General features: G+C 48.0%; 1 protein-coding gene across 33 annotated transcripts in view; it reads left to right on the top strand.

The window, feature by feature from the left end:
* Nucleotides 1-24,584, top strand: part of CASZ1 (castor zinc finger 1) — a 273,107-nt gene extending 248,523 nt beyond the window's left edge. For 32 of the 33 annotated variants that reach the window (XM_068171699.1, XM_068171689.1, XM_068171695.1 and 29 more), the window contains 12 exons: nucleotides 934-1,106; nucleotides 1,821-2,689; nucleotides 4,831-4,972; nucleotides 6,125-6,188; nucleotides 8,871-9,031; nucleotides 12,063-12,185; nucleotides 12,731-13,066; nucleotides 13,569-13,767; nucleotides 14,310-14,481; nucleotides 17,075-17,223; nucleotides 17,509-17,743; nucleotides 22,652-24,584. In XM_068171699.1, the coding sequence (XP_068027800.1) occupies nucleotides 934-1,106; nucleotides 1,821-2,689; nucleotides 4,831-4,972; nucleotides 6,125-6,188; nucleotides 8,871-9,031; nucleotides 12,063-12,185; nucleotides 12,731-13,066; nucleotides 13,569-13,767; nucleotides 14,310-14,481; nucleotides 17,075-17,223; nucleotides 17,509-17,743; nucleotides 22,652-23,907 (3,879 nt within the window). In that variant the 3' untranslated portion in view covers nucleotides 23,908-24,584. Of the gene's footprint in view, nucleotides 1-933; nucleotides 1,107-1,820; nucleotides 2,690-4,830; nucleotides 4,973-6,124; nucleotides 6,189-8,870; nucleotides 9,032-12,062; nucleotides 12,186-12,730; nucleotides 13,067-13,568; nucleotides 13,768-14,309; nucleotides 14,482-17,074; nucleotides 17,224-17,508; nucleotides 17,744-19,124; nucleotides 19,604-22,651 lie in introns of those variants that run through there. The other variant, XM_068171700.1, reaches the window with a different exon arrangement.
* The last annotated feature ends 3,382 nt before the right edge of the window (nucleotides 24,585-27,966 follow it).

Here is a 27,966-nt window from a genome sequence, read left to right as displayed (position 1 = left end):
TCTTTTATATTGGAAATAGCTGGAGATCCTTTTTATTTTTTTCTCCGAGTATTTGTCATGGGTTTTGTTATTGCCTGTTTGAATCAACCTGGGCTGAACTAAGGGGTGGTGTTTTCCTTCTCTTCATTTCTGAGATGGTGCAGGCATTGGCACATGTTGTGCTAGAAGAAAAGAAAAAAAATCCTCCCGCGGCAGGGCTGAGGACGTTTTCAGATTCCAGTGGGTTTTTACTCAATATGGCAAAGTTGCCCCGCTTTACCCAGAGGAAAGCAGGTTTTCAGCATTCCGTCCTCATCACAGCATTCCCGTTCACTGCACAAGTTTAAAATTATTGAAGTGAGAGTCTTGAACAGTGACAGGGAAAAAAGTCACTAGTTTTCTAAAATCAGCTGAACATGGGGTTTAAGTTTTGCTAGAGTGAAACCGTTTATTACAGGCTCAAAAGACTGGTTGGCCTCATGTTGCACCAGCATGCCTTACCTCCCAGAAGGATTAAAGAAGTAAATAACTTATTCCCACTCAATTTTATATTCCCCAAATAGATGAAATCCTACTTTGTTCTGTGTCACTCCAAGATAACAAAAAGCAACAGCATATGTTAGTGTTCTGTTCTCTTTAAGAGCAGGAACCCTACTAACTGCTTCCCCAAGCAGGCATGATTATCTAGAGCTGGTATTTTATCCCTCCAGTCCTCCCTTTTTTTCTTACTGCTTCATGCCCAGAGAGTTGGTTTGTGTTTGGTTTTTTTCACAACTGCTCTATGCTCTATCAGTCTTTAGATTGAGAATTAAAGTGATGACTTAATACCCCTAGGAGAAGCACACAAATGGAACTATTAAATGTACGTGTGCTACTCATGTATTTATTGCTGCTGGTAATAATGTCAGGCTGTTAAACCGCTGTGCTGATGACTCCTCTTTGGGCCTGGGGTAGGTGGGGTGCAACAAGGTCTATACAAGCACCTCTGATGTGATGACCCATGAGAACTTTCACAAGAAGAACACGCAGCTCATCAACGACGGGTTCCAGCGGTTCCGTGCCACGGAGGACTGCGGCACTGTGGAATGCCAGTTCTACGGGCAGAAAACCACTCACTTCCATTGCAGGTGAGACAGCAGGGAAGGGGAGGAGTCCTGCCTCAGAGCTGTGTGGTCTGTTTGCCTCCTTCTGCCAAGTCATAATTTCCCGAGTATGCACAGGGACTGGATTTGCCCTGCTGTGACCTTCTCAGTATTGCTCTGGGAAAACTCATGTACCAGAGTAGATGTGAATTCCAGGATTGTGCCACAGACCACTCTGAAGGCAGGAGTATGATCTGAGGAGAGGATACCCACTAGAAAACAGAGCCTAGAATCATTTGGGAAAGAGACTACAGTGCTCTTCAGAGTAGGCCATTAATACACTGCTAATGGCACTTCCATGGTAGGGTTCTCTCCAGCCAGCTCATCCCTTTTGGGGCCAGACTTAGCCTTCTGTACACAACTGCTCTTCTTTTGATTTCTTTGGTTTTCAGGAAGAGTAGGAAAGCACAATTTGTATCTTAGTCCCCTTTTCTTGCTGTTTTGTTGGAACTTTTAGTGGAAGGTGCCTGTATTCCCATGTTCCTGTGGCAATTCCAGAGTGGAGTGAGCTTCCCAGCTCTCCCACATGGCAGCATATCTGCTTGCCTGTGTGTCCCAGGTTAACCCACAGACAGCTCCTCAGCCCCTCTGCAGCTGGGGCGGTTGTCTCATTACAGCCCCAGTCTTTGTCCTAGAGGGAGGCGGGAGACAGCAGCTCTGCCATCACAGCCAACCACCCTCTCCTCGATGCCCTTGCAGGAGACCTGGGTGTACATTCACCTTCAAGAACAAGTGTGACATTGAGAAGCACAAGAGCTACCACATCAAAGATGATGCCTATGCCAAGGATGGCTTCAAGAAGTTCTACAAGTATGAGGAATGCAAGTATGAGGGCTGTGTCTACAGCAAAGCCACCAACCACTTCCACTGCATAAGGGCAGGCTGTGGTTTCACCTTCACCTCCACCAGCCAGATGACTTCCCATAAACGCAAACACGAGCGCCGGCACATCCGGAGCTCAGGAGTGCTGGGCCTGCCTGCCTCACTCCTGGGCTCCAAGGATAACGAGCAAGAGGAGTCCAGTAACGATGACCTTATTGACTTCTCTGCCATGAGCTCCAAGAACTCCAGCCTGAGTGCCTCCCCGACCAGTCAGCAGTCTTCCGTTTCTCTCATCGTCCCAGCTGCACCTTCCTCTGCGGCTGAGCTTGCTTCCTCACAGGCCACCAAGTCTGCCAACAGCATGACACCGGCCACAAAGATCTCTGGCCTGCTTTCCCAGGCTCTTCCTAGCAATATACCCTTGGCCCTGGCACTCTCCAACTCAGCACTTCCTGGAGCAGCTGGATCCTTCTTCCCCATCATCCCCAGTCGGGTCTCCACACCACTTCCTGCCAGCTCGGCTAATCTGATGACTGCTGGTTCTTCTGGCACCAATCCAGCATCATCTGCTCCTACAGATTCCTCATCCCAGGCAGTTTCAGGATCTGGTGAGCCAGTGGCTACTTCTTCGCCTGCTCCAGCAGCCTCTATAATGGAAAGGATCTCTGCTAGTAAGGGATTAATCTCTCCTATGATGGCCAGGCTGGCAGCAGCTGCACTCAAGCCCTCTGTGGCACTTGAAGCAGGTGAGTTACCTCATCAGTTGTGATAGTGGTTGGAGGCAGAGCAGTGCCTGATGACTTGGAGGACTGCAGTTGGGAAGGGGGTAGAAAAAGAAAATAAATGGGAGAATGAATCTGGTTGTGTTTAACCCTTGAGGAAGGCAGTCTTGGCAAGGTTTCTTGTGGAGCTTGGCTGTGCCCACATGGCCAGAAGAGAGGCAAGAAACATTTTTGCCCATGAAGGGAATAGGCTCTTAGCAGAGCTTTAGAGTGTTACCATGAGTAATGTGCTATAGGCTGAAAAGAGAGAGGCACTGTATTGAAAATAGAAATGAAGAAAAAATATCTTGGCCAGTACTTGCAAGCTCTACTGAGACTGTATCAAGCTTTAGCTAGGCCCGGTGTTAATGGTCCTGTAGCCCATGGCCACTTATTTTCCTGGTCTGGGGGCTGTTCTGTGCTTCAGCTTTGTTGTCCCAGCTGTTGGTTTGGGGATAGTGTTGGTACAGTCCCCAGACGGGGACTTTTTTTTGTCAGTTCTTGCAAGCTGTGCTCCTCTCTCCCTGCGCTAGCGAGGGGTAAAAGACGGGAAGGGGAAGTGCCCTGGGGCAGCCCAGCGCTCGCCCTGCTGCCGCCCAGACCCGAGGCAGGTCGCAGCTCAATCCCAGCCCTGAGAGATGGATGTGGGGCTCCCATGGGAGCGCAGGGGGCTCCGTGGGCAGGCAGGGGCCGGGCAGGGCAGGGGCCAGGCAGGGCAGCCAGGGCAAGCAGGGGCCGGGCAGGGAAGGCAGGGCAGGGAAGGGCAGGGCAGGGGCCGGGCAGGGAAGGGAAGGCAGGGCAAGGCAGGGAAGGGAAGGGCAGGCAGGGCAGGCTGGGCAGGGCAGGCCGGGCCGTGCAGGGGCCGGGCCGTGCCGGGCCGGGCCGGGCAGGGCAGGGCAGGGCAGGGCAGGCCAGACAGGGTAGACAGGGCAGGGCAGGGCAGGCCGGGCAGGGGCCGTGCCGTGCAGGACAGGCCGGGCCGGGCCGGGCCGGGCCGGGCAGGGGCCGGGCCGTGCCGGGCAGGGCAGGCCGGGCCGGGCCGGGCCGGGCCGGGCAGCACCCGGGCGCCGGGCTCAGCCCGGAGCTGCCGGCCCTGCCCCGGCGGCGCTGCTGATGGCCCCGGCTGCCCAGGAGGAACGGGGGAGTAGAAGGAAGTGATCTGATTAAAAGAGGGAGGGGAACCTTCACATACTTTTGAAATTATTGTTTGAAAAATTGTTTCCTAAAGCAGAGAAAGGTCATTGAGGGAACTGTTTTCCTTTATTTTTTAATAAAATGCCACTTGCTGTCTGAAAAGCAGCTCGCCGTCAGCTGTACTGCCGGAGGGTAAATTAATATTTTAGTCACTTGGGGATTGTGGAAAAAAGCTCTGCAGACATGTTTCTGTCAGCAACTTTTTTCCCTCCTTTTTTCTTTGCTGTTTTTCCTGATTTTTTTGCTTCAATTCGTTCTCTTTCGTCGTCCCCCGCCCACCTTCCTCTTTTCCTCTCCTTTAATTGGAATTCTTCCATGGGCTCGGCACTAAACCTCCTCCCGAGAAAGAAGCGCTCCCCGTTGTTGCGGGGACACGGAGAGGGCGGTCGCCGGTCCCGTGGCTGTCGCCTTGGCTCGGCCCGGCGGGGCAGATGCTCGGCGGGCAGGCGCACTGCCGGGCCGGCGCTGTCGCTACGGCAACGCTGGGACTGGGGACGAGCAAGGGGGCTTGACTAGCAGTCGAAAGCTGCCACATTGCCTCAGCATTAACAGAGTCTTTAATAAACGCTTAAGAGGCAGCCCCGCAAATTAGTTATGACAGTTTGTGCAGAGAATCAGGTCTCCCCCACGCTCCTTCCGCCCTTCTCCTTTAAAGGGCCCGTAGCCTGGACAACTTTGACATAATTTTGCAATAATTATCACTTGAAGAATTTCCACGCTGGAGTGGACGTCAGAACCCATCATGTCAACTTGGCAATAAACGCTGACCAGCAATCCCAGTACTTCCCTCCCCCACACACTTTTTCTTTGCTTTTTCCACTTAGGCACTGATGCCAATGATTTAACTTACTTACTTGCTGTTGTAACCTCATTTTAGACCTATGCTTTTAAGTTATTTTTTTGCACTTAATTTCACTGTATTTCTTGAGCAGGTAATGGACAACCAGCACCTCCCGGACGGTTCAATCCAGTCCAGGTGAAGCAGGAACCTGCAGAGGCCATGGGACCCACATCTGCCCCCAGTCAGGACCCCTTGCAGGAGCACAGCTTGGACCTGAGTGTCAAGGACCACGGGTGAGAGAAGTGGGCAGGCAGGAGCACCCAACACTTCCCAGCATCAGGCTTTGGGAAGTTTCCGTACCTGTAATTCAAGAGGACACAGCATGTTGGTGAAAGGCGGCTTTACAATGGTTGAGTTGAACACCCCAAAACTGATGGCAGGCAGGCTCACTCGGCTCCCTATTCTCCAGGTGTTTTTTTGGGCTCACAGGCACCTGCTGACTCTTCAACAAGAGCTTCACTTCTTCTGCTCCCTTCTGAAAATCGAGCCACTGGCAAAGCTGTTTTCACTTAGTCCTCTTGTCAGTTGCTGACTGAAACCGCTCCACTGCCACACCTCAATACACTCTTAGCAGCAGCATTTGCACTGCTGTAGTCTGTTGAATCAGGGCTAAGGGAAGCACATTCCAGAGAATCTGGACACACAACGCTGTGTGTCAGGCTCACTCTGCTCTGGGTCTGGCGTAGGCTGCTCTGCAGTTATGGTGATGGTCGTGCAGATGTGAACGTACCCATCTCAAAGCATGTGTCCCACCTGCCCAGCATCTCTGATGAGAACAGGAGTGTTTGAGGACTGTGCTGTGTGGAAAAAGAGCAGAGGAACTGATCCTGGGGATAAGTGAGCTCCACTTTGACCTTTGTATCCATTCCTGTCCATACCTTATTTAAACAAGCCTCCCTTTGGGAGTCCAGCACTTGGAGCCAACTGCAGAGATCCTAAGGCTGCCTTTCAGTGCAGGATTGTGCCTTGCCTTCCTTACTGCCCAGGGCATCCCTGTCCCTGGCAGCAGAGACTTTGTCAACATCCCCCCTGCTTTTGTGGTATTTTTGTGATATTTCTGAAAATTCTAATGGGGATGAAAGGGTAAAACCTGGGGGAGATCATGAGCTAACATATGAAATGTGATGGAGTGGACAAATGGGGAAGAGGTCCGGGCCATTTAGAAGTTGAAATATCTAAATTTTGCAGACCTGAGACTCTCTTTCTGCCCCTCTCGGCTATCACAAGTAGGCGAGTTTGGCCTGCCCAAGGGAGGGTTGGCATCATTCTTTTCCCCTGGATGTCGTAGGTGAGGAGCGAGGCAGCCTGAAGGGAGAAGGATTAATCTCAGCGCTCACAGTCCCTGTGCACATCTTAACTAAACCCTGTTGGTTTGTGTGTTTCAGTAATGAATCAAATGGCCACACAGTCTCAGCAAATTCATCTCTTTTATCCTCGCTTATGAATAAGGTAAGAGCCATCCATCAAACGCCTTTCATTCCCCCCACCAAGAGAAATTAAAGCTGCGATAGCGGGGAAGGGGGGGAAGAGATGCGTTTGTTTTTTAATGTTTTGCCTCTAATAAGATGAGTTTGTACCATTTAAATTTTGAGACCATTTTTCATCGGGTATAATTTCAGAGCCACTGCTTACGAATTAATTTAATGAACTGGCTGAAGAAATATATTGCCGCCTCTGACACCTTTTTTTTCTCATCCTTTCTAGACAGAGGAGGGCTCCAAAAGGTTTTCTTTTCTTTTCTTTTCTTTTTTCTTTTCTTTTCTTTTCTTTTCTTTTTTCTTTTCTTTTCTTTTCTTTTCTTTTCTTTTCTTTTCTTTTCTTTTCTTTTCTTTTCTTTTCTTTTTTTTCTTTTCTTTTTTTTCTTTTTTCTTCTCTTTTCTCTTCTCTTCTCTTTTCTCTTTTCTCTTTTCTCTTTTCTCTTTTCTCTTTTCTCTTTTCTGTGGGAGGGTTTTGGGTTTTTGGCTTGGTTTGGGTTTGTTTGTTTTTGTTTTCAGAACCTGGCAACTTCTCTCTCACTTCCCTTTTATAGTTATTAATTTTGTTTACTTACTTAACATTTTCCTTCATTTGGGGAGGGAGAGAATAATCTGTTTTTATGAAAGAGAAGAAAAAATTAGAAGTTTTGAACCAAAATCATCAATTTCTGTCTTTCTGGTGTGAGTAATGGTGTCTAACAGAGTCCCCTTTACTGTGTCCTAGAATATTTATTTTAGATGATGCACAGTTTCTTTTTCCTTACTTTTTCGTTAAATTATACCTCATCTCAAATGTATATTTCTCTTTCACATGATAAATTCTACTGTACCAAGATTAATTCTGAGGCTGTTTACAACTGCTCTAGAGATCAGGGCACCCTTTGAGCCATGCTTTAATATTCTGCTATGTGATAGGTTTTATAGGCATAACTATTGTCATCCCCTTGGCTCTGGGTGTTGCATGCATCAAGGCCATATAACCCTCAAGAGAGGGCAAAGTGACTTTACCTGGTAATCTCCCATCTCCTTTCTTTCTTTCTTATCACTATTTTTTTCTGTGTTGTTTAATTTCTGCATTTATCCTTATGTCACTTTTCTCCTCCATTGGCTTTCTGTTACACTGGGGTTTTGATTTTCTCTTTTAAACTTAATTTCTTATTTGTTTCTTTGTATTGTCCCTTTAGTGTTTCCAAATATGCAGGTCTTTCTTTAGTGAGCAAATGTATTTAGTAGCTCTGCTCTCTGGGGTCACGAGTCATTCTGAAGGTCCCAGATCAGGGAAATTCTCTTTCAGTGGAGACTTCCCTTGAAAATCTCCAGGATAATAATGTGATATAAGTATATGTTTAGAAAAAGAGCATTTCTTAGTGTGCAGTCTGACATAAGGTTCTTAAAGTTCAGCAAAGCAAATGTAGCACAGGTGCAAACTAGGAGTCAGGTTCAAGGACTGGGATTAACCAATGAGATAAACCAGCAAAGAGTAGAACCCACCGTGTGTGTGATTGAGGGAGCCAATTCCAAGACTAAAGCTTGCAGAATCAAATCCTTCATTGTTTTTCTAGAAAAAGAACAGGAAAAAAACTTTACAGAAATGGAATTACCAGTGGAAACACACAATCTGAATTTCTGACTCCAGCCATAAAGAGTTGCAGTCTCCACACAGCAGCAGGGGCTTTACCTTCAGGGGGCATTAAGAGAGCCTCAAATAACCAGGATTCCTGAAGCCTATTGCAGTTTATTTAGGGGGTTGTCAGGTTTAATTAACTGATATTTATAAAGGGCTTTGAGACCCTCGAGTCGGTGGAGTTTCCAGTGCAAGTATTGGGCCCAATCCTGCATTTTATTCAGGCTGTGAAATTCACTGTTGTTACTGGAGGTAATTGAGAGCACAACAGAGAAAGAAAGAGTCTGGGAAATCATGCATTTATTCTGAAAGAAAATGTTCCCTCTAGGCAGGCTTGAGTAACTTCATTTTTCTACCCTGCACATTATACACCTGGACCTCTAAACCTTCTCTGTGTAGATTCTATTTGAAGCCTTTCACACAGTGCAGATTGTGAGACCAAGTCCTGCTTCGTGGAGGATGTGTCCATTTAGCACAGTAAAGTGACACGATTTTATTATTGAAGTTAGTAAGAATTTTCCAGTAACTTGAGACAGAATTTTTCCCCAGTTGAATGAGATTTTCATCCTTCTACCCCTCACACATACCTGATAGACACTTTAAAGGAGACATCCTTGTGGCTGGGATAAGATGACTGAATAAACTAGAGTTTACCAGTTCTACCACCAGCAATTTGTAGGAGCTACAGAGGGCTTTTACTGTTGAAGCCCACACACCTTTTCCATAGTCAGATGGGGGATGTCTCTCTTCACCTCACTTCCTTCATGGATAAAACAGACATGATGCCTCATTACTTTAACAAGAACCGTGAATAAATATTCAGTGGGCACCTGAGTGCTTCATGATGGTTGGGTGGAAGATGCAGAAGAGTGAGGTGTTAGTAACTTTTGCTGATGCAGTTGGAGCAGCCTGCACAGACTTTTTGCCTTCTCTTTTATCTTTGAAGACACCGCTCTCTGTGGACAGTCCTGAGGGTAGCCGTGTCTGTGTCTGAGTGCTGGGCTTGATGCAGTGTGTGTGTTCCTGTTCCAGATGTCCAAGACCAGTGCCAGCCTTGGCAACCTGCTGAACATTAAGACGGAAGGCGAAGGCAGCCAGGCTGGGGCTGGGGAGCCAACCCAGTACTTGGGCAAGGCAGTGAAGGCACTTGTCCAGGAGAAGCTCTCTGAGCCGTGGAAGATGTACCTGCGCCGGTAAGGAGAGCATGGAGCTGGGAATAGCGGAAAGGGGAAAGTGCTTCCTTTGCAAAGTGTCTGACTCACTGGCTCACCCTGAACACGGAGTTCTGTTGAATGTAAAGGCCCAATTCTGTCAGACACTGATCACCTGGAGCACATTTAGCCCTTGGTTGTACCTACCTGCACCAGGTGTTAACGTCTGGTAAAAAATACCTGCCCACATAGAATTATTTTGCAAAGGGGTCTTGAGAACCAGATACAAGCACAGATCTTCATGTAGTTCTGTTATCCTGGACTTCACCTTAGGCTCCTCCTTACGACCCTGCAGTGCGAGCCCAGGGGACTCAGTGTAGCTCTTGGCACTGGAGCTGTGTGAGACCACGGCCACTTACTGCACATAGGCCATTGGTGCCTTGACACGCTTCCTGGGGCATTTCAACTGAAAGGAAACAAGTTTTGGGGATTTAGAGGCATGGGAATAAGGAAAAGGGTATGGGAGCTGGGATGATTTCTTCTGCTTTTGTTGTAGGAAAGGAGACTCAAAAAGAAAATGGAGCAGATACAAAGCTCACCCACATACAGATACAAGTATATACATGCCCAGACAGGCACGTGCTTTGAGGGCACACAGATACGCCCAGGCAAACTCATAGGTTTGTGCTCTGACACTGAGAGTCGCCTACAAATGCCAGTGCACACTTTGTAAAGCAAAGGCTTTAATGGAGAGCACTAGAAAATCTTCTAGTCCATCAGCCCCTGGTTGGTGTGAGATCCTTCCCAGGAGTCCATTTGCATTTTGTCTGGTGTGGTTGTAACAGTGCCGTGCAGTGTGGCTATTTTCTTGTCTCTGGGACCATTATTCTACCACCTAGTAGTTTTCAGTGTCACAGCCTTTTCCATGGTATGCTGCCTGAATGCCACTTCTTGTAGTTTTGTTGCAGCTCTGTTGATATCCCTTGAACCACAGCAGATCATCCCTCTCTGCAGCTGGAGTTCAGCCCCTTCAGACAGTCCCAGACTTTCAGCATTCCATTTAACCAGGCTCACTTTCCTCCTTTAATCTGACTCTGGATTAGTCCCTTGTGCCTGCGGGTCCTGTTGCTTTCCTGTTGTTCCCTGGATGGTGCAGAATTCCCCCCTCCCGACAGAACAAGCTTCCTGCCCCCAAATAGGCAGCTCAGAATTTGTTTGTATCTACACAGAATAATGTACAGTGCCATGGTTATCATCCTCTGTGACACAGAATTGCTTTAAAAGTTGTTTGGTGAGTCCCCAGTGTATAAAACACCCCCATGCCCAGCTGTATTTGTTGTGTGTTTCCAAACACGATCCTCCTGTTCTGAACATTCCCCCTTGTCTTGCCAAACCTCTCTGTGCTCTTTTTCTCCTCTTGCACTGGTATAGCCACCTCCTCCCAGTTTAGTATCTTTGTGAATTTCGTAAACACGCTGTTTACTCCTAGATTGCTAATTAAGATGTTAAATAAACTCAGACTAACCCAAGTCCTCCACTCAGCACTCACACGATGCCTCCTCCTCCCAGCTCAGTGTGGTGCTGGTTGTCATCAGCCTTTGTTTATAGTCCCTCAGCCAGTTTCAAGCCATGAGGTGGCATTACATCCAGGCCAATTGGAATTAATTCTAAGCATATGCAAGACTGAATCAAATGCTTTACTAAAATCCAAATATATTGCATCCCTTCGTCCACTAATTTTGTAATTCTATCAAAAAAAGCAATTAAATTTGTCTGGCAAGATTTATTCTTTATAATCCTGATGCTGTTTATTGCTCATGGTTCCTTTATCCTCTAGATGTTTAATGATTTTCTCCTCCCTCTTAATATTTGTTCCATTACTTTACTGGAAGAAGAAGTTAAGGCCAGAGGTATGATAATTGCCAAAGATGACTTGTCTTTTCTTTTTCCCCTCAAAGAACCAGTACCTGGACTGTTTAATTTCTTTTTTTTTTTTCCCACTTATGTAGTACCTCCCACTTCTCTATGGCTTAAAAACCAGCAAATGGTAATGTAATCAGTTTGGGAGTTAATTTCCATTGCACTTCAGGACATACATCATCCAGACTGACTTGATTTGTGCATTTTTATATTTTTCGAATGAGTCCCTTTATCTGCTCTTCTAGAAGGTCTTCACTACATCCCAAATTTTCTGCTTTGTCTTTAGTTTTCTCATCGAAAGCAAATTTTATCATGCAGCCATTTTTGATTCATCACCTCCTCTTTTCTGGGAGGCCTTCTTTCTAGGTTCTTTTCTCTGATAAAACAGCCCCTTTAGTTTGCAATAACGTGGTTTCTTCTCTCTTACCCCACAATTACTTTCCTTCCTCTTCTCCCTGCAAGCCATAACTGACATCACATGTTGTATATCCACAGACCTTCCTTTTCCAGTACAAGTTTTTTCTCTTTCCTTTGCCCTCCCATTGGTGAGAGGTCCCTCCTGGGACCATACAGGCTGCTGTTTGTTTCTTGCTTTCCTGCTCATCAGAGCAACTGTAGTTTGTTGTACCTTAATTATGCAAGATTCCCTTGTTAAGTTTCAAATCCTTCCTGCCAGTGTTTCTTACTTGTTTTCTTGATTCCCTGTGATTCTGGAGTTCCCTGAAATCACACATAGTTGTGCTGCACTTGTTAAGTCCAGAGGATCTCAGCAGTGGGTGAGCAGTGACACCACGCTGAGCTGGTTTTGCCCTCTTGGCCATTTGGTCCAAGATAACACAAAACATATCTTGGATAACGTGGTGGGTTTTGCTCTGGGGTTTGCACGGCAGGATTGTTGTTCTGTACATCAGGGATGGTGCTGTGCAGAATTTCTGCAGTCCAGGCTGTAATTGCTGCTTAGGTGATGCTTCATCTCTCCCATCTGAGAGATATCCTCCTATCCAGGGCAGGGGGTGGGTGGATTCTGGATCTAGAATTACTGTTGTTTGTGGGAATGCTAATAGAGTTGAAAAATACAGGAAAAAATGTCTGTTCCAACTCCACTTCTCTCCTGGGGCCTTCCCTAAGATGTCTGCTTGTCTGTTTTGGCCAGGTTTGGCACCAAGGATTTCTGTGATGCCCAGTGTGACTTTCTCCATAAGGTGCATTTCCACTGTGTGGTGGAGGAATGCGGAGCCCTCTTCAGCACCCTGGATGGAGCCATCAAGCACGCCAAGTGAGTGGGAGAGCAGGAGGCAGAGGAAGCTCTGCAATGCACACTACAGCTCAAGACCCCCCAGGTTCCTTTTAAAGGCAATGGAATGTCCAAGTAAAGAATGAGTAAGGCCTTCAGTGGCCATTCACTTGCCTGAGTCTGAAGGGGTTGTAGGGAAGGAGATGTTGCAAATTTTAAGGCAGATCTGCTAGCATGCTTGGTCTCTCCTGTTGGATGGTTCCCTGCAGTTCACTGTAGGAAATGTCTGGCTTCTCCCAGGAGCCCTGGGAAGCTGCCCCCCAGCTGATCTCAGTGACTGCAGTGATTCTGGGGTTTCTCTAATTTTAACATGGTTTGGCACCTGTCTCTACCCATCCTAAGGATTTCCCGTCTCTTCACAGATGATTTAGGATGGCCCTAAATCTTACCTCAAAGTCTGCAGAGCCCCTTTTAGGACTTATCCACAGCAATGTGTTTACAGGCTCCTGACACATTCTTGTTGGTGTTTAATCAAATTACATGAAATGGTCAAGAATTTATGTCTGAATTAGTATCATGTTTTGCAGTTTTCACTTCCGAACTGAAGGTGGAACTGTGAAAAGCAACTCTGAGTCTCCCTTCTCAACTGCTACTGAGAACAAGGCTTCACTGGCCCCTTCATCACCATCTGCTGCTTCTGCCACCATGGCCAGTGCTCCTGCCCTTGACGTGCCCACTCCAAACCCAGCTGCTATGCCCTCTGCTCCCACACTACTTGCTTGGAAGCAGCTGGCTTCAACCATACCCCAGATGCCTCAGATCCCAGCATCAGTGCCTAACCTGGCAGCTTCACCCTTGGCAACGACTTCCCTGGAGAATGCCAAGCCTCAGGTCAAACCTGGATTTCTTCAGTTCCAGGAGAAGTAAGTTTTAGCTACCATTTGCCTCCTTCTGTCCTCCCCTTGTGAGAGCTGTGCAGAAATACAGCTATCTTTGCAGTATGTTTGACAATGAAGGTTATTGGGCCAGACATTCATGCACTGAGTGGGGGGTGGAAGGTACCAAAACCCATTAGCTGATGAGACAGTGCTGGTTTTGTCAGATCAGAGGAAGCCCCTGCATTGGCCATGCTCAAGAGTTGTGTCTCCTTTGAACTTTAAACTGGGAAAGTGGCCCTCAAGGACTACAGAACCCACTGTGCATTGCTGTGTTCTAATAATCCTAACCAAGAAAGTGTAGTAGTTGGCTGGAATTGTAGTAATGTTGCCAGCCTCAATTTCCCTGAAGAGGAAGGTGGCTATGGGAAATCTGTGGGCCATGTTTGGAACAGAGGCTTCAGCTGGGCTCCCCTTGAATTAAATCTTGGCAAAGAAGCAAACGTGTGAAATGAGTGAAGGTGATGATTGGGTTTTGGATGTATTCCAGCGATCCCTGCTTGGCAACAGACTGCAAGTACGCCAACAAATTCCACTTCCACTGTCTCTTTGGGAACTGCAAGTATGTGTGCAAAACCTCTGGCAAAGCAGAATCCCACTGCCTGGACCACATCAACCCCAACAATAATCTGGTGAATGTGCGAGACCAGTTTGCTTACTACTCCCTGCAGTGTCTCTGTCCAAACCAGGTAAGAGCCATTCCAGAGCAGTGTTCTGGCAGGACTGGGGAGAAGGAGATGAAGAATCAGGGAGACTGACTCTCCAGCAGAAAGTGAGACTGTGTGGCTTTCTTGGCATTACTGCAGAACCATGGAAGTCATAATTACATGGTCTGGAAAAACATTTGGTTTTTATCAAATGGCAAATCGTGATGCTTTTGTGGGTTTTTTTGACTCAGGTGAAGTGGACAAGGGAATGAGACTAATCTGAGAGACAGAAAATGAAACAGAATAAAAATCTGTGATGAATCTGTGGTAAATCCAGGGAAAGCCATGAGTAAGCTTTGGGATATCTCAACGTAGAATAGTGTATTACAGAGTACACGACAGCAGTGTAAAAAGACTTGAGAGGGAGCAATGTGCATGGCAGGGTTGTGGAAGATGAAATGAGATCTGGAATATCAGTGCAGGCCCCTCTGACACATCAGAAGGGACACCATTAGTAGCAGGCAGTTGAGAGTGCATTTGTCTCAGACCTGCCTAAAGCAGCATGCCTGTGTGCTCCCCTCCAGCACTGTGAATTCCGGATGCGAGGGCATTACCACTGTCTGCGTCCTGGCTGCTACTTCGTGACTAACATCACCACCAAGCTGCCCTGGCACGTGAAAAAGCATGAGAAGGCAGAGAGAAGGGCAGCCAATGGCTTCAAGTATTTTACCAAGCGGGAAGAATGTGGCAGACTAGGTGAGTTTTGCTCCATTTCTCATGTGGTGTGTCCCATGTCCAGGCCAAGAACGCCATAAGTTAGAACCTGCAAGTTATGCTTAAGAGGTATTTGGTCATTAAATCACTAAACAAGAAAGGCAACAAAACATAAAGCAGTTTCTGGTCTGTCTGGTTGAAGCATGTTTTCACAAACAGACCCAAGGTAAATGAATAGAAACTATACTATACAGAATTGTATATATGAATTTGTCTGGACATAAAGCTTCCTATTTTTTCTTCTTTTTATCTAATTGTCAAAGCCTTTTTGTTTGTTTGTTTGTTTTTTTATACTTTGTAGTCTTTTGGACCTACTGCTTATGTTGGGTGAAATTTAAAGGTGCTCTTAGGAGGATTTTTTTTCTTAACCAGTGATGGTGCAGCATATTGAAAGTCAAATGGCACATAGTCAGAGAGAGAGATAGACAAGGACATGTAATAAGCTACTCTCTTCTCTCCAAACCCATTCTCCACAGCCCCTGTGAGCAGCAGGGCATACAGTGTTCTGATGGCAGCCCCCCCAGAGCAGGGCCTGAGGAAACACGTGAATGTGGCACAGGCTCAGACTGGGGCTGGCCCACTTGCCAGAACAATCAGCAGCACTGCAGCAGTTGTCAAAACCAAGTGCCTCCAGTGTAAAGCTGGTAAAACAAATGCACAACAACAAAAAATAGAATGGATTCCTGTGGAGGTACCTGGAGCTGAAATCCAGGACTCTGAATGGGAATTCCTAAAGACAACTGTATCCTGAACTGCCTGAGATTCACTAAAACCTTCTCATTGTGCTTTGGCAGTGTCACAAACCCAATCTTCCCTATCACTCCTGGCTGGAATAAAGGCTGGAACCAAACAAGGTTCCCAATAACACCTCTGAGTGCCGTTCCTTCCCACTGCAGGAAAACAGCCACAGTAGCCACAGCAAAACTTTTCAGCTTTGAATACATCAAGAATTTGTACCCCAATGGAAGTTTGTTTGTGGTAACCAGGATAATACATGTCCACACATCACAGCCAGTGCCTACCTAGGTCCTGTTTACACATGGCAGTAGAGCTAGCAGTTGCTGTTATTTACTCCCCTTTTGGTGTTTCAGGTGATAGCAGGGGCTAGACAAAGCAGGACAGTGCTACGTGGCACCAGCCCGCAGGGCTGCCCTGGCAGCAGGCGAGCCCTCACCTGCCCTTTGTGACAGCGTTCCAGTCCTGCAGCACTCTTTGTTCCCGGTCCCAGAGCACAGGGATGGGGAGGGTGGGCGGGGTGGGGAGAGTGGGACCTAAACAAACACGCTCTTGGCCTGCACATGAAACACTGGCTGTCAGCTCCACATGAGCTGGGTGAGTCAGGAGCTGTTTGGCAGCGAGGCAGCTGCAGCCTTTGCATGTGTCAGCAGCATTTGGTTTGGGAGGGATGGGGTTCTTGGCTACATGCATCCAGCAGTCTGTACATTTGTGGGCTGGCCCTGCTGTGCAGTAGACACACATTAGGCAGCATCCTGCATTTGCCTGCATAGATAGAGGCAGCTTGGTGGGATGGTGTAGGTGTGTATGGTTTTACCAACATGTGGATTCATTTCTACATCTGTGTACATCCCCGGGGTTTATGTTGTGTGTTATAGATAGCAGGTGCAGAAAGCACTGGCCTGTTTTAAGGGCTGTGAATGTTTCTGAACACACAGGATAGATATTTTCAATGTATGTTTCTGTGTGTATAATTATGTACGTGTTTATGACTGGGGAGAGAGAGGTGAAACATAGATATATAAGTAAAGGTGGATGGATGTAGATAGATAAGTAAAAGTGAGCCTGTCTGTAGGTCTCTACCTCTGTGCATATGGCCAAGGGAGGACGGGAAACAGCAGATCCTGATCACTGGTGTAGCTGTGTTTGAACTGTGACAAGCCACTGTTTATCAGCTCTCTGGGATTGTCCTTTAATGGTTGGTGCACGCCTGGCACACGTGGCTGTGGCCAGGAGGAGCAGAACGTGTGAAGTGCTGTATGCCAGAACCCATATGAATTGCTTGTTGTTCAGTAGCTGCCCCTATTACACAACAGTTTTGGAGTGGCAGTAAACACTTCCTGGCTCATTCCTGTCTGACCAGAGTGCACACACTGTACAGAGCTAGACTTGATATGAGACTGCTTTTCTGAGAGCACAGTTAGAGGGCGAGAACAAAAAAGAAGAACTTTTCATTTCTAATCTAATTATGAGCGTGTATTTTGATTGTAGCTTCTATGATACAGCTAAATGTCCTGGTTTTGTTCTTCTTGTAAAAGAAAAGGCACTAGCTAAGACTGAAGAGCATTAGGCACTACTAGATGTAATGGCAATGTTCCTTCCTTTATAATGGCACAAAGAGGGATGGGACTAGGCTGAGGTCTTAGATCTCTGTACACTGTAATCCTCTCTTGCAGTTGCTCAGCAGGCAGTAGATTGTGAATTTGGGTTTTTTCTCATTCAAGACTGTTCCTGAATAACCCATGACCACTGATAATGTTCTGCCCGATCATCTTCCCTCTGGTCCTGCTCCCTCTCGGAACCTTCATGTGCAACACAAATGTGGGTTTTGTGTCTGCAGGCTGCAAATACAACCAGGTGAACAGCCACTTCCACTGCATCCGAGAGGGCTGCCAGTTCTCCTTCCTGCTCAAGCACCAAATGACATCCCATGCCAGGAAGCACATGAGGAGGATGCTGGGGAAGAACTTTGATCGTGTTCCTACTCAGGTAACTCCTTGTTGCTGGAGCTGTAGATCCACAGGCAGCGTTGGCCCCTTGGGTTGCGGAGCTGATGCAGTGCCAAGACACTTGTACCCCGACTCTGAGGGATGTGTGTCTGCACTGGGGGGTGCTACTGGGCAGTGGGAGTACCCAGTGCCATGGGTTCCGCTCACAAGCACGTGCCAGCTATCCCTCATGACCTGTGGCAGAGGGAGATAAGCGTGCAGACGGGTTTTGGTCCTGCTATCTTGCTTTTGGTTTGAAAGTCCCCGTCTTGTTTTGCTGCTGCAGGTTATTGGCCACACTCCCAGAAATGAAAATCTCCCCCAGGTTGGCAGCATGGCACCCAGCCCAGCCTCATCAGGAACCCCAGCTTCCTTTCAGGGACCCCCAGGCATGATGGACACTGAAACAGAAGAGTACATGGATTACACTGGCTGTAGCCCTGGGGGCATCTCCTCTGAATCTTCCAATATGGACCGCAGCTGCTCCAGCACTCCAGTGGGCAATGAAAGTACATCAGCAGGTAAGGGAGAAGGGGGTGTGTGAAATGGATCATCAGTTGCCTGCTCTCCTGGGAGATAAACTCATAAAAAGAGGCCAAGGGACAGTTGCACCTTAAAATACACACTGTGCCAACTTCAGTAGTGCCTCACACTAACCCAGCTCTCTCCAGCACCTGAGAGAAGAGGTCCATCAAAATATACACCTCAAGTATCCAGGAACTTAGCAGCACACCTTTTTCCTCCCATGAAGAGGTTTTTATCCTGGGTCTTGGGTATATTTTAATAGTTGACTTTAAAAAAACCAAAAAGATAATAAAAAAGGAGCTGTGGGCCCCCTCTGTACTTGGAATTTTCTCTAGTACCTCTTTGTATTTCCTCAAGCAGCATCCAAAGTCAGGCACTTTATTGTACTGGTGAAGTACAACAGCAGATTGACATACACAGGGGATAAAACCTCTAACATCTTCAGAAAGCAACATCTAAACGCAGCTCACTGAGCTCCCTTCCTCACCCAAAAGCTCTTGATCCACTTTGTGCAGTTGCACGGAGCAGACCCCCTCCATCTCCTCTTTTGGAAAGTAAGTTCCTGCCCTGTTTGCCAGGATCATGCAGAGCCATCTCCCCCTGCCCTGCATTGCAGGGTCAACTCTCAGGGGTCAGATACCTGGTAGGAATTCTGCCATCATATAGTGATGACCTCGGATCTCTCAGCTGTACCTTCCCAGGGTTTAGTGGGATGTTCTGCATAGGCTGCCTCAGTTTGCTTTCATTCCATACATATTTTCCTAGTTTTCTTCCCCTGCCCCAGTTAAAGGCCATCACAGCAGTCACACTGTAGGAGCACTGCTGGGTCACGGCACTGGCCCCATGACATGGCACCTCCAGGGGGTTTTGGTGGGGCAGTGGTTCCTGGCACACAATTCCATGCCAGTAGTGGCCCAAGTGCTGGGAAATGCCCCCCACTGTTCTTCAGGTAGGGGCAGCTCCACGTGCCCCAAGTGCCAGAGCACCCTCACAGCTGTTAACTGGAGCAGGAGCAACCCTCTAGATGAACAAGGACCAGAATGACCAAATGAATCCAGAATTCCTCCTGAAAGCCTGTGTCTCTTCCCCCATACCATAAAGCCACTTTACCTCCTGCAGAGACAGCTCTCCTCTTCCTGGTGCTGTCAGTTCCTCACCTTCTGTTTCTTCTCTGTTGCAGTTCTGTTTCATACATTTGTGAATGTATTTTCCATTTTCATCGTATTGCTTCTGCTCTTGGGTTCTCATTTCAGTTCTTTTGTTTCTTGTTTTGTTGTTTTTTTGGGTTTTTTTTGTTTGGTTTTGTTTTGTTTTCTTGTTTTTTCTTTTCTTTTTCCTTTTTTTTTTTCTGCTTTTTTTTCTCTCCACATTCTCCAGGCTGCCTGGTTCCTTCTACTGCTGCTGCCGATGATGCAACCCACACTGCACCACAACCTCCACCACCATCTCTGCCTCCATCTTTCTCACAAGCCCTGCTTAGGTCTCCCCTCCCCACCCTCCCCTACCTCTTCTCTCCATCTTGTCTCTCATACTCCCTGCTCAGTGCCACTCTGGGAGCCAGCAGAGGCATTGTCATGCCTGCCGCCAGCACCGCTGGGTTCTCGCCCATCATTGCCACTCCAACTCCAGTAAAAAGTGACGTTCCCTTAGTGCAGGATGCTGCAGGTAACACTTCTTTGCTTTCTCTCCATGTCCTGTGCCCAGCTCTGTCCCCGCTCACCCTGCCCATGGTTTTGCTCTGCACCTTTGGGTGGGTAGAGCAGCAAAGGTCACTCTGTGCCTTAGCAGATGTTACCCAAGGGCCCATCCATGCCTGCTCCTTTTCCTTGCTGACACAGTAACCACAGCCAAGGGGAAACAAACCACAGCAAATTGTTCATAGACATTTGGATGAATAACTGAGAGCAATTGCCACCAATTCCTAACTATGAGAAAAACCTAACAAAATCCACAGTTAACATGCATTTTCAGTGTCTTGGCAACCTCAGAGTGGCCACAGAGCAAACTTTTGCTCATGTGGCATTAATGGGACTTGGACTTCTTGGTTAGGCCACCCAAGCCAGTGCCTGCCATAGTGTGCTGCACACATGTCAGCAGGTCAATGTCTGATGAGGTACCTGTGTTTCAACTGATCTTGCAAACTTCATATGAAGCCACAAAGTTCAGGGGTGCCTTCCCAGGATGAGGAGTGAAGTACAGGCAGTGTCACATGAGGACATCATCAGACAGGTTGAGCTGTTTCTCAAACTCATTATTTATCAAGGCTTTAACCAGCTTTAACCAGAAAGTACAGATAGATTTCAGTTTTAAGCTGCCATGATTCCCATGTGTGACTAAGATCAGAGATGTCTCAGGCTGGGTATTCTCATTCCATCTGGGAATGGCTTTTAGGGTGTGTCTCATTTTTGGCTTCTTTTCCCAGCTCCTAGCTCTTTTCTAGTTAATTAAGGACATCTTTGTGCTTAAAGTTCACACTTATGAGGCTTCTGGCAGCCTACAAATGCCCCAGTTCCTGTCAGTTTCAGTAATATATAATTCCACGGTTAAAGGTTGGGAGTAGGCTGGAGGACCAACTTCACAGGTTTCCAACTCCAGTTCATAGGTTTTTCTCAAGGGACTTGGCAGGAGAAGGTTCCTTCCAGAGGAGTGTGTGCCAATTAACAAAAGTCACAAGAAACTCTTATCTTTGTTTCTTTTTTAACTGAACTGCATGCAGCCTGAAACATTTTTAACCTTGTGCTGTGCTTCCTCTAATCAAATATTTTTTAAGTGTCTTTTGTTTTTACCTTGGTATAGTTTGGTGAATGCTTACATTATTAGTGGTTAAAGAAATAACCTTATGGAAAACACCTACCATTGAGATTTGGTGGGGATCACATCCATTGAGGCTTGTAATCTTTCACAGGGTGCAGGGACTGAATGTTGGCAAAAGAGGAGAGTGCACCAAAGTGTCATCTCTCTTCATTATGCCCTTACTCCAAAATTTTACCTGTATGAGAAAGCAGAATTAGTTTTCAACTAAAGTTTCAAGCACATCTGTTTGAACTGTTTTAAAAGCTGTGTAGGTACAGAGTTTTAAACAGGTAAAATTTAAATTCTACTTATTTCCCATCCAAAGTCTTTTCTTTAAGGTGGGTTATCCCATATTCCCATCCAAAGACAGACAATATGAACATTAATTGATTAATGCTAAGGGACTTGATGGTTTGGCTGTAATTTTATTAAAAGGAGTTAATCTGGGCAGCAGCAACTTGTCCGGGCACCACTGCACTTACATGAGTTGGCTGGGAGTGGAGAACTGGATTTTTCAATACCAGATGTTTAGGGGGGAGCAGAGAGCAAATTGGTCACAGATTCTGTAGTTAAGAGCCTGCCAATTTCAAATCTCCAGTGACAGAAAGTTATTCTTTCACTGGTAGCTGGTTAAATCAGCCTTAGCGTGCAGTTTCCACTGTGCCACTCAGATGGTCTCACCATGGCTGAGTGACACAGGACCTAAACTGGTGTCCTGAGCTGAGCACAAGAGCCAGTAACAAATGGAGCAGAAAAACCTTCTGTTCTTTGCTTAGCCCACAAACTGTAGGGCCCAGCCATGTGGGAGGGGAGGTTCCACTGCCAGGGGAAGTGTGGCGGGTTTCCTTCAGTGGTCACCACCTTCTCTTGAAGGGCTGCCACTGAGGGGTCATCGCCTGTGATGCCTGTGCACCTGCCTGGAAGGAAGTAATGCTGCACCAGGTGGCTGTCCCTTCAGTCTCCCAGACCAGGATGCAAACTGCTCTGGGTTCTCAGGCCCCACGCACTGTGTGTCACAAATTGGGCCTCTTTTAAGAAGATGGCAGTTTCAGCAGCGAGAGTAAAAAAAAAAAAAGTATGTGTTAGTTGCAAGCTATAATTTCTGATTACACTCACAGTTCTGCACCTGGTGAGAAATTCTTGCCTCCAACCTTGTCTGTGCTGCATGTTGATACTGTGATACTGGAGCTTGTGGATTGAGTCTGGAAACAGCAAGCAGAGAAGAAAAAAAGTTAATAGATAGATTGAAGTCCTTGATGTCAGTGATCCTAAGGGACATGAGCACTAGCCAGTTATACTGGCCCTGGAATCAAAGTGGAAGATAGATGAGGGATCTTTATTTATACTAGGGGCATCCTGGAATTTTTGAGACCCAAGGGAATGCTGCAGAGCTGGTACTTTCTCCGAGTCCACTGGCTAGCGATGATGAGAATTAGCCCCATTGAACATCTGTCCATCTGTCTTTCTAAGTGCACTCATTGTAATATGTAGGCTCATTACAGTGAGGGATGTTGCAGTCTCCTGGCCAAAGTCCATCCTGTTTCTATAAATTCCACAGCCCCCCCCTGCAGTTTTAATCACGCATGGGATCTTCCTCCACTTCCTGCCTGTCCTTGGCAATTGTGGTGCATTACCAGAGCGTGGATAGGGGAAATCAGTGCACACATACAAGCTTTTAGGACACTGCAGCTCTTTGTAGCACCCCAGTGAACTACAGTAACACACCTCAGTCCTTGGACTGGAACAAGCCAGCTCCTCCCTATTAAAGTCTGATTTGAGGAAAATGGGACTAGAGATTAGGTTAAGCAGCAAAAGAAACTGTGAAAGTAGCAAACCAGAGAAGCAACAGTTAACATTTGTACAAGATCAGGTTTGCCAGAGCAGCAATCAGAGACAAGGCAGGATATGCTGAAAGATTGAGGCAGTGGCGTCCAGCAGGCATCAGCTAGCCCGTGATCCTGGAGTTCAGGCTCACTGAGAGCTCGAGGGACGAGCTGCAGGGTGGGAGCAGTTGCAGCATTGTGTCTTGGCAAATACAGGGCTTGCCAGCTCGGCTGGGAGGTGGAGAGACCTGGCTGTCAGCAACACCGCTCTGCGCTTTCTCTCCTCAGGGAACACCATCACTATGCCAACTGCCTCGGGGGCCAAAAAGCGTTTCTGGATTATTGAGGACATGTCCCCGTTTGGCAAGCGCCGCAAGACTGCGTCCTCGCGCAAGATGCTGGATGAAGGGATGATGCTGGAGGGGTTTAGGCGCTACGACCTCTACGAGGACTGCAAGGACTCCAGCTGCCAGTTCTCTCTCAAGGTTACCCACTACCACTGCACACGGGAGAACTGTGGCTACAAGTTCTGTGGCCGCACCCACATGTACAAGCACGCCCAGCACCATGACCGTGTTGACAACCTAGTATTGGATGATTTCAAACGCTTCAAGTCTTCACTGAGTTGTAACTTCCCAGACTGTCAGTTCTCTGGCAATAGCACACACTTCCACTGTCTGCGCTGCGGCTTCCGCTGCACTGACAGCACCAAGGTGACAGCCCACCGCAAGCACCACGGCAAGCAGGACGTCATCAGCGCCGCCGGCTTCTGCCAGTTCAGCTCCAGCGTGGACTGCGAGGTGCCTGACTGCAAGTACAAACTCAAATGCTCCCACTTCCACTGCACCTACCCCGGCTGCAAACACACGGTGGTGGGGATGTCTCAGATGGACTCTCACAAGCGCAAACACGAGAAGCAGGAGCGAGGGGAGCTGCCTGCCATCTCTCCCGGCCCCGAGGGCCTTGCCCACTCCACTCTTGAGTATGATATCCAGAACTCTTCCATCAACCTGGACAGTTCGCTCAACCTCAGCACTGACAACAACAGCTCCCTCTTCTTCCTGCAGAACGCGGCTGGCGTGGGCCTCAGCGACTCCCTGGACCTCAGCAAGAAGCAGGCAGAAGTCAGCGAGGGCCCGGCCCCGAGCAGAGCCGGGGCCGCGCCGCCGGAGAGGAGCGCGGGGGCAGCGGGCTCCGGGGACGTGGAGGACGAGGATGACTCTTCCCAAGAGGATGAAGAGGATGATGAGGAGGAGATGAATGAAGAAGAGGAGGATGATGAAGAGGAGGATGACGATGATGATGATGAGGAGGATGAGGAGGAGGAAGACCTGAACACAGATTCTGAAGAATCGCTGCCGGACCCTGAAGGCCTGGCCGCTAAAGAAGATGGAGAGCCGGAGGAGGGTGCTTCTTCCACAGACCATGGCGATGCTTCCAGGCCACAGGGCGAGCCAGCCCTCACTCCAGCCCCAGCTCCTGCCCCTGCTCCAGCTCCAGCTGCTGCCTCAGCCTCCACCGTTGCTCCAGCAGCTTCTCCTTAATCCTAGAGACAGCGACGGCAGTGGTTTGGTTTTTCTCTTACACAGATTTACTAAGAGGACCCCGTATAAGGCAAGAACAAAGATGGGGATGGCAAATGAAAAACGAACTCCGTGCCACAAGTGAGAGAGAGGAAGGAAGGAAACCCCTGCTCCTCCCCAGGCCCCAGAAGAGATCGGTTCGCAGCAGGACTGGTGCTGCATCACTCCATTCTACAGATCCCAGAACAAGGGGGCAGGATGCAGCAAAAAATACCCTTTGTATGGACACGAACCCTGAGGGTATCCACTACTTTTCCTTGCTCCCTGCACGGTGCGTGGGGCCTGTGCCCATCGGGGGACCCTTTTTTATGGGTGGGGCTCTATCCCCCCAATTTTCTTTCTGGGTTTTATTTTTCCATGTTTTCAGTTGTACGATAATAATAATAATCTCCACTTCTTGGAGGGGGGTGGGTGGGAACAAGAGGTTATGAATTTTAGAAATATATATTTGTGTGTGTGTCTCTCTATATAATGTACACACACACACACATATATAAAATTAAAGGAATTGGTGTCACAAAGACAAGTAGCTCAGCTTTTGCCAGTGGGAAGGAGGGGGTGAGGAGTGTGCTCTCTCTCTCTCTCTCTCTCCACCCTTCCCCCTTCTTTCTCCAGCATTAAATGGCATCAGACAGCCAGGGTGGGAGTGGGTATTTATTGTCACATAAATGAGGATGCATTAATGAATGAGCAGGGGTGGGAATGGGACACTCCTCTGTTCTTCCAGATCCTTTTTACTGTTAATGATAATAATTTTGAATGGTATTTATATTGTAAAACTTTCTCAGTCCACACTTTGTCTGTAGGACACCTCTCCTCATCCCTGCTGTTCTGACTGTAGGGATTTAGCTGAAGTAACCTGGGAAGAACACAGCAGGCAGGTGAAAGGGTCTGTCACACTGGAGGACCGGGGTTACTCCGCCATCCAGTTCCATCTCATCCCAACCCCTCGGTGCTTCCTCTCTGCGGAGGGCGAGGCGTTTTGTGGTGCTTCAGTGTCCCCATCTCAGGAGGCTGTGAGCTGCCCCTGCCCCGTGCTGCAGCCCAGGGAGCCCCGAGCTCGCACGGGAGCGCCCCGGTCGCTAGAGCAGCCCTGGGGAAGGGCCCTGCTCTGCCCAGGCAGCGGCACCAGGACGGTCCAGCGGCCAGCGCTGGCCCCAGCCCTGCGCTGCGGACACGCCGGCGTGCGACAGACACAGATCTCAGGTGACTCTGGCAGGGCACGCGCTGGGCCCGCTGGGGTGTCCTCAGCTCCGGGCTGGGGATGGGCGCAGCCCTGCTCTGCAGCAGGACCTGCTGCCTGCTGCTGGGGTTTGAGTTACAGACCCTGCCGCAGCCGCGCTGGGGAGAGGCCACCTCAGGGCTGCCGCAGGTCTGGGCCACGCTGACCCACCTGGGCACTGCAGCAGCAATTGCAGCCCACCTGCCACCTCCAGCAGCCGGGGCCTTCCCCGGGCTCCAGGCTCTTCCCTGCTCTCTTCTCCTGGCCTGGCCTGGGAACACGCACTACAGGACACTGTCCCGGGCTCCGGCAGGTGCAACGGTAGCTGCTTGACCCCAGATCCTTGCCTGAGCCTGAAAGGGCTTGTCTACACACACCAGGGCACCACAAGGACTAGTAGGAATTAATTCTGATAGTTATTTTGGTGCCAGTTTTAAAGTATACCAGATTAGTCTGAGCTTTGTCCTTTTCTAAAAAAAAAAAAATTCTTTTTTTTTTAATACCATGCAGGCACCCTCTCCCCTCTCAGCTCCATGAGCACTTCAGCTCTAAGGGATCCCCAGGATTTGTTTTCACCCTGAACAGATAAAGGCCTCAAAAAATTTAGGTTGCTTTTTTTTTTTTTTTTTTTTTTTTTTTTTGGTTATTTCCCTAAGGAACTGGTGCAGATCAGGTCTGATTTATAAACAAGCAGCTCAGCTGTGTAAATGTGGGGACAGAATGTTCAGCTAATGTTTCAAAAGGAAAGGAAAAAAAAAAAAGTTGTACAGTATTTTTCCTGTAAAGGTTATTACTATATATAGAACAAAAGAGAAACCACCAATGCCAAGGGGTGGAGGGGGAGGTGTCACCTGCCTTCTGGATAGCCCTTACATATGGTTAATTGTGTGCAATTTTTTTTCTCCTTTTTTTTTTTCTCTCTTTTTTTTTTTCCCCTCTTTTTTTTTTTCTCTTTTTCAATGTAGTGTATGTTTGTAGGGGTGGCAGGGGAGGGGGGGCCTTAATGCTGTGATTTGAGGCTGACTTCACACTCCCAGCACTGACCGGACCTGCACGATTCCGAACTCTAACTTGAATTTTGTAGAGATGAAACAAATGAAAACAAATGAAATATTATCACTAGTTTGTAGTTTATTTAATTCTTTGGAGTTCTTTTCCTCTATCAGCTATTTGTGTGGCTTTTATTTTTATAGGGGGTTTTTTTGTTGTTTGTTTGTTTTTGTTTTGTTTGGTATATCCCCTACCCTCAGCTGTGTTTTTCCTAGCACAACCCCATTCTTGAATAGAATGAAGCTCACGTTCCTGGGGCAGAGTGATGGAATGATGCCCTGGAATTTCTCAAAATGGGATGGGGCAAAAAGATTTTACTTTACTAGCATTTGCTGCAGGTTCTGTACTTGTACATTTTCCCTGTGTTCAGCTACTTAGATAGCATGGTGATGGGCTCCAGGAGGAATCCTTAGATTAACACAAGCCACATCTTGCAAAGCAGAAGTGATTCTTTTGTACCGCCAAAATCAACAGGATCTCTGTCAGTGACTGTGGGAGCAGGACTGAGCCCCTCCTGGGAGCGTGTCCTGCCCGGGCACACGGAGCTGGTGCCAGGGCAACCAGAGGGCTTCCTTGGGCCACTCGTGTCCCTGCTCGTGGGAGCTGGGAACCTGCACTGGGACAGTGTCTCCCCTCTCCCCGTCACATCTCCCCAGGCTCCACGGACTGAGTCACTGCAGTGGGGGAAGCAGAAGTGTGTGGAGGAAGGGGTGAGAGATGTCCAGCGGCTCTGGCAGTGCTGGACAGGACTCTGTCCACCCAGGAGCGGCCGGAGGAGCGGCCGCCGCGCCTGCGCCAGGACCCGCCCGGACGGGGCCGAGTTCCTCGTCCCGTGGGGCTGAGTGTGCCAGAAGGGCCCCAGTTTATCTATGCACACCATTTTCTCCCCCCAGGCACCCTACTTCTCCCTAACATCTCAGCCCTTCTCCCAGACTTGAGTCACCTCTTCTCGAGGAGCTGGTGCAGGGAGTGAGAGTTCTTTCCCAACAGGCCACTGCCGCAGGTGAGCCCTGAGCAGGGCCTGGCCCCAGAGAGGGTCAGGGGCCCTGGCAGGACAGTGGCCACCCGGCCGGCCTGACCCCATCCTCCTCCCAGTCCCGTTCCCGTAACTCCTGCACTGTCTCTGTTTGCAACAACAACAAAAGAAAGTGGAACCCGACTTGTTATTCTGCCATGTTCAGGCTTTAATTCAGCAAAACCCTTAAGCAGAAGACTCTGAGTGGGCCCAGGTTTAAGCCCGAGCTTAAGTGCTTTTCTGAACGAGGGCCTCAACAGCCCAACGCCCATCAGAGCAGGTGGTTTGGCATTCCACGCTCTCATATCAGTGGGACCGTCTAAAGAATGACCAGAGAAAGAGAGGGAGATTCAACTGACTCTATAAGAAGAGGAAAGAGGAGAGAGGAAATGGAACTGTTTTGTCCAAAACAAGATAAAAACCAAACAATAATAAACCTTGAGATGGACCCTCCTGATTCTGCTACCATTCACTGCTGAAGAGCAAAAAAATTAAATAAAAACTATTGACTAGATTGTTCATTCTAGCCACAAACTCAGCTGGATTAAAGTCTGCGTGGAAGGAATTTTGTAAAGAAAAAAAAATTTTAAAAAAATTTTTCCAATGTAGCAAAAAAAACCAACTTTAAAAAACAAAAATTATAAAAAGACAATGAGGGAGGATTCTAGCCTTTTGTAATATCCATATTGCACACTAGGACTATAAGCCATTGCTAGCTCATTTTGAATTTTAA

Source organism: Anomalospiza imberbis, chromosome 23 (assembly GCF_031753505.1).
Source record: "Anomalospiza imberbis isolate Cuckoo-Finch-1a 21T00152 chromosome 23, ASM3175350v1, whole genome shotgun sequence".
In the NCBI taxonomy this organism is placed as follows: Eukaryota; Metazoa; Chordata; class Aves; order Passeriformes; family Viduidae; genus Anomalospiza; species Anomalospiza imberbis.
This window is presented reverse-complemented; position numbering and strand designations above follow the sequence as displayed.